General features: G+C 45.9%; 1 protein-coding gene across 1 annotated transcript in view; it reads left to right on the top strand.

The window, feature by feature from the left end:
* Positions 1-1,352: 1,352 nt before the first annotated feature.
* The window catches only part of MAPK1 (mitogen-activated protein kinase 1), a 95,141-nt gene continuing 85,661 nt past the window's right edge, over positions 1,353-10,832 (top strand). The window contains exon 1 of the mRNA XM_061168967.1: positions 1,353-1,679. Coding sequence (XP_061024950.1) covers positions 1,561-1,679 — 119 coding nt within the window. The 5' untranslated portion in view covers positions 1,353-1,560. The remainder of the gene's footprint in view (positions 1,680-10,832) is intronic.

Here is a 10,832-nt window from a genome sequence, read left to right as displayed (position 1 = left end):
TGACTTTTTCTTCTATACTGCTGGTTTGCTCTTTTGCATTGTTAAGTCTGCTTTTTACTGCTCCAACCATTGCTTTTACTTTGGCTATCATGGTTTTTATTTCATGGTACTCTCCATTTATCTTGGCCTGTTCTTTAAAAGATGCAATGTCCTCTTTTAGTCGAGAGTAAGAATTAGGTGTTTTCTGAAACTGGGCTCTGCTTCATGGACTAAATATATTGCAAAGGAGTAATTTTTGGCTCTAGCACTTTATTTTTCTCATGTGCCACATATTTTTTTCCCCAGAGGGTTAAAACTTTTTTTTTTTTCCTTATTCACCTTTGATATTGTCTAGTTGATCTTTGTTGTTGATGCCTGGAAGTCCAGGCTTACAAGATCACAGTGTTGGACAATCAGGATGCAGGGTTCCCCACCCTTACTCCCCGTCCAGAGATGGCCCGGGTGTCGGTTCAGAAGCAGTGGTTAGATCATCTTCTGTCTCATTGTCTTAGCTATTCTTGGCATTCACTTGCTTCAAGATTCCGACTTTTATTTTTCAACCTCTGGTGTCTGTGACTATTTCTGAGCCTCAGTGTGTTTGTCTCATATTCTCTAGATCTTGATGCTTTGGATTTCAGCGTTTCTATCTTTGCGTTTCTATTTCAGTATGTCCTATGTCTGAGATGCTGTCCATCTGTACCAATCTGGGTCTCAGTCTCTGAATCTCAATGTTTTTCTCAGTGTCTCGGCCCCCTACTCCCGAACCCCTTACTGATCTTTATATTTCTTCATAGCACTTATCACAACTCGAGTCTCCCTCCCTGCCTTCCTCGCGACCCATCCATCCATCGATCCACATCTCCTTCCGCTGGAATGTAACTCGTGGCAGAGTGGACGCACAGGATCAGGGTAACACTTGTTGAACGAGCCTCTGTCTGATCAGCGGGTCCCGTCCTGGCCTCTCCTCTCGGCCTCCACCTCTAGGTTTCACACTTTCTCAGGATGCAAATGTCTTTCTCGGTCTCGGTCACCCTTCCGGTTTCTGTCCGTGTGTCGAGGCCTCTAAGTCCGTGTGGGCCGCGGACTCGCACAGACCTGGCCGCAGTGCGCGGCGGGCTATGGCGGCGGTTGCCTTCCCGGGCCCGACCGGCCCACTGGCTCAGCCTCCGCGTCCCCTGTGCCTAGGGGTCCGCCTCCCGCGAGTGCACGTGACCGCGCCCCGCAGAGCCGCCGCAGTGCCCCGCCCCGAGCGCGCTGCTTCCGCCGGCCGCGCAGCCCCGCCCCCGGGTGCGGGGAGCCAATCCGCGCGCACGTCTCCCGGCCCCGCCCGACGCCCTCTTTGGCGCGCGCCCCTCCCTCCGCCTGCCGGCCCGCCCGTCAGTCAGTCAGACAGGCAGGCAGTCGGTCCGAGCGGCTGGCTGCTCCTCGGCTCTCCCGAGCGGCGGTCTCCCTCTTCCCTCCCGGCCAGCGGCGGCGGCTGCAGCGGCGGCGGCGCGGTCCCCCGGGAGGCGCGGTGTGGGCCGAGCAGCGGCCGCGGAGCGTCGAGCCCAGCGCGGCGGCTGCGGCGGCCCGGCAGCCAACATGGCGGCAGCGGCGGCGGCGGGCGCGGGCCCTGAGATGGTCCGCGGGCAGGTGTTCGACGTGGGACCGCGCTACACCAACCTCTCGTACATCGGCGAGGGCGCCTACGGCATGGTGTGGTGAGTGTCCGCGCCCCGCCACCCGGCCGCCCCCGCCTGGGCCTGGCGGACGCAGCCGCGGTCTCGCCCGGACCCCGGCACGGCCCCGACCCCCGGCCCCCGACCTCGGCCCCCACTCGCGCTGCGCCGCCGTCCGCGAGCTGGGGGCCTCGGGCCGGGCCGGGCCGGGCCGTCGGGCCTGGGCGTTGCTCCTCGCTGGGCCCGGGGGGTGGAGGCCGGGGCCGGGACCCCGGGACCGGCAGCGAGGCGCCCCCGCCCCCAGTGTGCGCACAGCGCGGCCTCGAATTCCTTCGGATGCTCGCCGCGGCGTGTGTGCACAGCTCCGAAATAATCATATGATTTTTCTCCCCTCGCCTGCGTTTTCCGCGAACGGCTTTCGTTAAGTGCCTTCCGTGGTGCCAGGGGGGCTCTCCTACGCAGGCTTTCTAAAAGGCGTTAGTGGCACCGGTGTTCGTTGTGGAATATTTCAATCTTGAAGTCTTTAAACGGTTTTTAATATCGTACTGCTAGCGTTTCAGGAAGGATAAGCCAGCATTGCTCTTTTGGTTTATTAAGGAGTCATTTGGAGTTGGGCCTAATTTGACTTTTCTTTTGCCCCGCGTGAGCTCTCTTACCAGCATGAAGGCATCCAGACGTTTTAGCACAATTATTGTGGACTTTCCCTGTTAATGCTTTAGTGGTCAGTATGTGTGCAGCCCTAATGGAGTTCTTGCAGAATTACATTCAGGCTCTCTCGTCTCGATCCAGCTCACCGAAACGTTTGTGGAATGGGGGTGACTGTCGTGTTTTTCATTAGAACCAACTAGCTGTTGTGTTTTGTGCTGGTGAAGACCTGTGCAAGTGTAGACTCCCTTACACCGAAATCTTCTCATGAGTGTGTCTTTTCTGTTGAACGAAGGAAGCGAACTAATATTTATTGAACACTTCGTGGCAGGTACTGTGCTAGGTCCACTATCTCATTTTATTTGAACAAACAGCTGGAGGGAGGGGAACGCGGTGATGTCTTTCAGATGAGAAAGTATTTCGAGGTGAAGCCAGTTCCTAAGGTCATACAACTAAAGAGGCATACTTGAGATTGTAGACTGAGATCCTGTTTCAGTTGCTGCAGCTCTTTTCATTACACGCCACTTTCCTTAAATAGTGTTATTAATCATTTTAGAATTTTAGGGTGTTTTACTCTTATAAGCATTTCTATTTCGGAAATGTATTCAAATTTGAATGATCATAATTTTAGAAATACCATAGAGGGCATGTTTTGCCAAGTGTTAGTTAAAATTATTTTTTAAAAAAAGACTTCAATTGAATCTTGAATATTTTCATTCTCTTCAGGAGCAAAATGTTTCACAGTGTACAACTGTGAAAATTAACATGAACTCAGAGGCTTAGGAGCCAAAAGAGGAATTAAATTAGGTCAGGCCTAAAAGAAATAAGGTCCTAGAACGTAACGGAGAGAAAGTACTGCCTGCAGCATCACTTCTGTTGCACCTGCTGGTAAGTATGCCAGTAAACATGTCTTTTTATGAGAGGTTCAGAATTGCCCATCACGTCCTTCAGCCCTTTAAAATATGTACTAAAAAAAACTAGTTTTATGACATTTCAGTTGAAAGTTTTTTTTATTTCTTTTAAATCTGAAGCTGATTTAGATCTGGTAATTTTCTGTCACTGCTGTAGACTTATTTGACCTTCTCAGTCTCTGTCAGGTGAAATATCAAGTCCTCTTACTGTGATGTTCTTTTCTTAAGTAAGATCCAAGTACAAATATTATTGGAATTAGAATCTGGGGCCAGATTATAGCTTTTTATCTTCAGGTTGATGATATTTATTTAATATAAGAATTTAATCTACGTCATACGCTATTAGCATTTAGTAAATGTTGGTTAACAATGCTGGGTTTATGGAGGATTTCTTGATTGAAATGTTAATATTTGAATAGTGACATTTTTTTAAAATTAATGCTTCCAGAAGGATTTAAGGATTTTCAGGAAAAAAGATTTTTTTTTTCATTTCCTGAATCAGTTCATTAGGAATTTGCCTTTTTCTTGCAAAGTCCTTTCCTAATCATCAAGTGGAGGATATAAAGATGAAAAGTGGAGTTTGAATTGGGCCTTTAGGAGTGAGTGTGATTTTGATAGAAAGATAATAGGGTGAAAGTGACAGTTTGAGCTGTGGAATCTAATCCTGGAAAAGTATTTAGGTGACAAACTTGTAGAGGACTCTAAAGGCAAAACTGAGTTTGGTTGATATTTGTGCAGTGGAGATGCATGAATGTTTTTGAAAAGAGGCAGGCACATGGTCAGTTTTGGAATTTGGGGGGAGGATAGACCAACACTGGTGGAAATGACAGGAAAAAAAACTGAGGTGGGGAATCAACTAGGCTGTTGTAACCTTCTAGAGGTGAAGTAATATAGTGGGCGTGGAAGATAGCAGATGGAGCCCTTATAAAGACAGAATCAGTAACAGGGGTTTTTGTCAGAAGAGTGGTGGACTTCTAATCATGGCAAGTGTGGGATGAAGCTAGAGGATGATGAGTGAGGTCTTAACGGGTAAGAGGTGAGAGAGGTGGGATTTGGATTTGAGAGGGATTTCCAGGCTTGATGATGTGGCATGGACATGGCTGTTAATTCCAAGGCTTCTAGCGTGGGAGCCTGGGAGGATGGTGGTGCTGTTATGAGAGAAGGAATACCGTATAGGCAGAGGAGGTTTGCTAAGGAGAAATAGTGAGTTCTGGTTTGGATTTGTTAAGTTTTTGTGATGCCTTTAGGCCATTTAAGCTGTATCCAGAAGGCATCTTGAAAATAAGAGGGAAGTAAAATCTGGAGATGAAAATTTGTGTAAGTGATAGTCTTGGGTGGAGGAGCACAGATTCTTTTTTTTTTTTTTTTTCAATTAATTAATTTTTGTCTGTGTTGGGTCTTCGTTGCTGCGTGCAGGCTTTCTCTAGTTGCAGCGCGCGGGCTTCTCATTGCGGTGGCTTCTCTTGTTGCAGAGCACGGGCTCTAGGCACACTGGCTTCAGTAGTTGTGGCACATGGGCTTAGTTGCTCCACGGCATGTGGGATCTTCCCGGACCAGGGATTGAACCCGTGTCCCCTGCATTGGCAGGCGGAATCCCAACCACTGCGCCACCAGGGAAGTCCAGAGCACGGATTCTTATTTGAGGTCATTGGTTAGGTGAAATTGCATGCATATGTTCTGTATGTTTATCTTTTTAGTGAACAATCCAAAACATTCATTAGATTTTCAAAGGGTCCATTATCCCAGAAAGGTTAAGAACCAGTGAGACAGAACAGAAAGACCAAAGAGGTAACTCTGGCAAACAAGTGCTTTTAATAGATGGGCAGAGGAAGAGGAAGCTGAGGACTGGTGAGATGTATAAGAATCAGGAAAAAAAAAATGGTATGAAAGAGGAGAAATTGAAGCTCTTTGCTTGATCATCTAATTAAGATAAGTATTTTGGATAAGTTCAGTTTGAAACACTTTCTAAATGTGACTGAGAGGTCGTGGGGTCATCTCCATAGAGACACTCATTGAAGCCTTGAGAGTGGACAAGATGAGGAAAATGTGAGAGCTGAGCCAAAGGAATGCCTGACTTTAGGTGTCAATAGAGGGCAAGTTACAGAAGAGGATGGAGGAAATGTGGTCAGAGACCAGAGAACCAGAGTTCGCACTATCAAAGGAGCCAAGGGCGGTCGTGGTCATTAGGGATTGGTTTAAATACTGTAGAGAGCACCGTGCAGCTGGAAGAACAGCTGTTGGATTTGTTAACTTTCAACTCTCCTAACAGATGGGCTCTCTTCTCTTCTCTGCCATCCTGTGTGTGGTTGAGTTTGCTCCTCACCATGCCTTCTTACAAGACTTCAGGATCAAGCGATTCTTGGCCAAGAAACAAAAGCAGAATCGTCCCATTCACCAATGGATTCCAGTGAAAACTGGTAATAAAATCAGATACAACTCCAAGAGAAGACATTGGAGAAGAACCAAGCTGGGTCTGTAAGGAGCCTTGCACATGAGGTGGCACACATATTTATGCTGCATCTTACCCTGTCACTCTGAGAACATCACTACTATCTGAACAGCTGGATGTGTTTTATTGCGAAAATGATTTTTCTCTTTGTGTGTTCGTGCACTAGTGCTTTGGCTCAGTAATATGTGAGACCTTAAAAAAAAACAAAAAACCAGATGGTTCCAACTAAAATTTCATTGTGATCGCATTCCTGATGGTATAATATCCTGTCTTGTGAAGGTTTTTTGTCATTATGGCAGACTAATAGAACTTTTGTTACATTTTGTTTTTTAAACATACATACATTAATTAATTAACATACATTAATTAATCCTCACACTGCCAAGGTGGTTACTTTAAGTAAGTGGGAATTTGAGACACAGAGGGGTTAGTTAACTTGCCCATGGACACCCAGCTCGCAAGTGATAGAGCATCCTAATCTGGTTCCTAAGTGATACTCAACCAAAGACCCAGGTTGAGAAAATACGTGTTTTCAGTAACAGAAAATATCTGTTGTCTGCTTTTTGCTTGTGTCATGTTTTATTTTTTTTAATTAAAAAAATTTTTTTTAATTTATTTTTTGGCTGCCTTGGGTCTTTGTTGCTGCATGCGGGGGCTACTCTTTGTTGCAGTGTGTGGGCTTCCCATTACGGTGGCTTCTCTTGTTGCGGAGCACGGGCTCTCTAGAGCACATACTCAGTAGTTGTGGAGCACGGGCTTAGTTGCTTTGCAGCATGTGGGATCTTCCTGGACTAGGGCTCGAACCCATGTCCCCTGCATTGACAGGCAGATTCTTAACCACTGTGCCACCAGGGAAGCCCTGTGTCACGTCTTAGCGTTTTTTTGTTTTTTTTTTTTTTACATTTTAGCCTTTTAAAAAAACCTTTCATACAAGGTTATTCACTCAGAAAACTTTCATTGAGCACTTGTTATATGCTAGGATGCACATGGTCCCAGCCTTTTAGTAGCTCTTAGTCCAGATAGTGGGATGGAGTTGGGCAGTAATGCAAAGAATGTACCAGTGTCAAGGGACGTGTGCAGTATTGTGAGGAAAAAGAAAGCCTGAGTGACAGGGGGCTGTCTTTGTATGGCTTCACAAACTTTTGAGCTGGATGTTGATATGTGACTGGGAGTTTGCCTTGAGAAGTGCATTCTAGGTAGAGGAAGATGAACATGCAAAGGCACAGAAGTATGAAAACAGCACATCAGGTCAGGAAAACCAGGAGTTGTTTGGGAAGCTAGGGGTATGGGTTGAGTGCCTTCGGAAGAAAGCTGGAGTTGAGACAGTTGGGATGGGCCCGGCCAGATTCTGAAGGACATTGTTTACTGAGTTCAGACTTGATTTTTTAGGTGAAAGTCATTAGAGGATGCCCTTTTTCTGCCAGTTCCTCATCACATTTTGTGTTCCCTTCCTTGTCTCTCTTATGCTCTCTACCTGCTTGTGCTTATTTTCTCTTCTTTCTTCTTATCTAGGGGTATTCAGTGGGTGTGATTTTTTACCCCCTCTCCAGTGGCATTTTGAAATGTATGTGGGTTAGGTTTTGTTTTTTGGTTGTTAAATTGATTGGGGGGTGTTAATTGGCCTTCGGTGTGTGTATGGTCAAGGCAGATGTGCTGAACAACCTGCAGCTCACAGTGTAGTCCTGCACTGGAGGACCATCCTGCTAAGAGGCCAGCAGTATTTCCCTCCAGCCCATCCCCAAGAAACACTGGGCCCTATTCAAGTCCTGCCTTCCTCTAAGGTTCATCTCCTCTGTAAACTTGTGCTTATTGCTCTCTGCTGTAGTGCTCCCTCCTGCCCTCCCTGGAACTCTGCTGGGTATTTGTACCACCTGTTTGAAAGGCAGGGCTAGCAGTAGTATATATCATCTATAAAGGCTTGAGACCTGGAAACGCATCTGGATTCAGATTCATAGTTTTGCTTGTTAACTGTTAATTTAACTTTTAATAAAGATGTCTTTTCTATGCTTTTTGGAGCTCAAAGATGTGAGGAGACCAGCTTAGATGAGCAGCAGAATATCCAGAGTTTCTGAACGGTTTTGAGTGCAAGTAAAACTCAAACAAAATTAAATGTGATATTAATAACATCCTGGTGGTTAGCTCTAACTGATAGGCCATTCCCATGAATTTAATGGGAATGCTCTTCATTCTCAAGTATTTATAAAAGGAGTCTCATGAAAAGCATCCAAGTTGAGTTTTCCCAGGAATCATCTGTAATTTATTCCTCATCTCACATTAACATATCTACTAAGTAAAAAACAGCTGATTCTCCAACAAACATCTAGAGCTACCTCACCATCATGCATCCAGCCTGTTCTACCTACCTACCTACCTGCCTAACCCTGAAATGCTTTTTCTCCCCGTTTGCTTCTCTTGGGACTCACATACATTGGAAGGCCAACAGGATAGACATTCTCCAAGATCTCTCAGATGCTCAGTCTTAGGGTAGGCTCTGGGTTCTGAACCCATCCACAGCTAGTAGGAGCTGGGAAGTGGAGTGTATGGGTGGGGTCTGCATGGGATATGCCATGACCAACTGACTAACATTAGTTGCAAGCCTGTCTTGATTTAGGTGCTATGGTTTCAAATTCATTTTCATCCTCATCTTTGAGATATTTTTTTCACTTTACAGGTAAGAAAACCAGATCTTGGGTAACTTGTCCAAGGTTCACAGCCAGTAAATATATAATAGAACTGAGATTTGTCTAGACCTCAAAACCGGTGATTTTTTTTTTTTTTTTTTCCCACTGCTATAGCCTTTTCTCTGTTATAGCAAGTTACCTGGAAACATGCTTCCTCCAGCCTTAGTTCCTGAATGCATTGGCACCAAAGTATAAAATGATTGTCAGCCAACTTGGGCCTGTTGAGGAGATGGAAGAGGGAAGAACTAGATACTTGGAAAGTGTGAGGGAGGTAGGATCGAAGCAACTTTAGTTTTTATCCGGGGGGTCGTGTTGATTTCTTCTCATTCCTTCTACTTACCTCCACCAATTTCTTGATTTTTATTCATTTATTAACGTTATTAAGCTTGTACCTGATTTATGTGCTAAGCAGTGGGATTGAAGTGGTTTTTACTCTTTGGTGTTTACAGTTCAAAAGGAAAGTAATCACATTTACTGAGTATGATGAGGTGTAGAGTGCTTGCTGGAGGGTTATCAAATGTGGAGCAAAGAGTTTGAGGAGTAGTCTGGGAGGGTTTCCTGGAAGAAGTAGTGTTTAAGCTGGGACCTGGAGAAGGACTTGGAGCTAGCTGAGTGAAAGGTACGGAAGAGTGCTGACCGTTTCAGGCACGACCTGTGGAAAATAGATTGTAGAAATTGGGGAGTTTATGGTTAAGATCCAGCGATCTTTCTTATGGTATCTCAGGGACAGGAAAAGTAGTTAAAGCTTCAGGTATGGTTGTAACCAGGAACTAGAAAATAGACCAAGGCACTACCCCCCTCTCTCTTTACATTTACAAAATCTTGCGTCCCGCATCTCTTTGCACAGCTGTTTTGTTTTTTGTTTGTTTTTTTTTCCTCTTCTTTTCTCTTTTACCACATCTTCATGCATTTGGCAGAAGAGAGCTGACCCTAGCTTCTCGAAGGTATGTGTCTTCAGTTTATTGACACCCAGGGGCTGAGAGCACTCTGATCCGATTCCTGGGGTAGAGAATCTGATCCAGCTTGGGATAGTGTCCACCTCTGGTCTAGTCAACTGAGGCCCAAGTTGGAGTCATCTGATGAGGCTAGACAACTCTAAGGTATGAACAGTGGGCTGGGAGTGGTCAAAATATGTCTCCCATTGACTACTGACTTTCCGGGTTAAAGTTCTTGGTGCTGCTTGCCTGCTCTTCTTGAGCTGGAACCTTGCCTGCTGTTGGGGCCTGTCGGTGAGGAGAGGGGAGAGAGAAGTAGTTGAGGCGAGAGAAGGGCTATGAGTTGCTTTTAGGGCTCTTCTGCCTTCCTGTCTGTGGCAGTATGGTGGTGGCAGCTAAGCTGGGTGGCATCTTTAAAATGTATTTAGTATTTAATATATGTGTAACATGTGAGTTTTGCAGCCTAACAGTAAACACCTAAGAACCCACCACCCACTCACTGACTGACTTCAGACCAGATCATCTGAGGCCCATGTTCTGATCCCTGTCCACAGCCTTCACCCCAGAGTTTTATCATCTTTCTGGGAGTCTGTACAATGGACTGGGTAAGAACATGGGCTTTGGACACTTGTATGTGAGCTGCACTTGTTTTTCTCACCTGTAGAAAGGTGATAGCAATACACTTCCCCAGAGTTGGGGGGACTAAATGAGATATGTAGGTGAAGTGCTGAGCACTTAGTATCTGGTTAATTGCTGTCATTGTTGTTGCGCTCTCAAAGTAAATGGGCAACACCTGGATCCTCCCTCAGCGCAGTCTCTTGGAGTATCATCTTGGGGTGTGAAGCAGAACATGCAGAAATTAAAATATTAGACTTGGAGTCACGTAAGTGTGTTGAGTTCCAGTTATGTGATCTTGAGCAACTTCCTCTCTCATTCTTTTAATTAATTAATTAATTTATGGCTTCGTTGGGTCTTTGTTGCTGCATGCAGGCTTTCTCTAGTTGCGGCGAGCGGGGGCTACTCTTCGTTGTGGTGTGCGGGCTTCTCATTGCGGTGGCTTCTCTTGTTGCGGAGCACGTGTTCTAGGAGCGCGGGCTTCAGTAGTTGTGGCGCGCAGGCTCAGTAGTTGTGGCTCGTGGTCTCTAGAGCGCAGGCTTAATAGTTGTGACGCAAAGGCTTAGTTACTCCGCGGTATGTGGGATCTTCCCGGACCAGGGATCCAACCCGTGTCCCTTGCATTGGCAGGTGGATTCTTAACCACTACACCACCAGGGAAGTCTCCTCTCCCATTCTTTGATTTAACAGTCAGAGCATCTCCTATGCCTACCCTGATCCATGTTCCTGCCCTCCCTCAGGAATGTTGCAGTGCATTGTTGGAGACAGACTGATAAGGAAATAAATTACTGTGTCGTGTGGTAAAAACACTGTTCTGAGATCATTCTGGACAGAGCAGCTAACTCCACTTGGGCATCCCAGTTACTAATTAAATCAACACATAGTGTATGTGTACACCAGGCACGCACTAGTTGTTCCACTACATTGGTGAACGAAACATCTAGTCCTCAGGGAACTCA

The sequence above is a fragment of the Eubalaena glacialis genome, chromosome 15 (assembly GCF_028564815.1).
Source record: "Eubalaena glacialis isolate mEubGla1 chromosome 15, mEubGla1.1.hap2.+ XY, whole genome shotgun sequence".
NCBI lineage: Eukaryota > Metazoa > Chordata > Mammalia > Artiodactyla > Balaenidae > Eubalaena > Eubalaena glacialis.
This window is presented reverse-complemented; position numbering and strand designations above follow the sequence as displayed.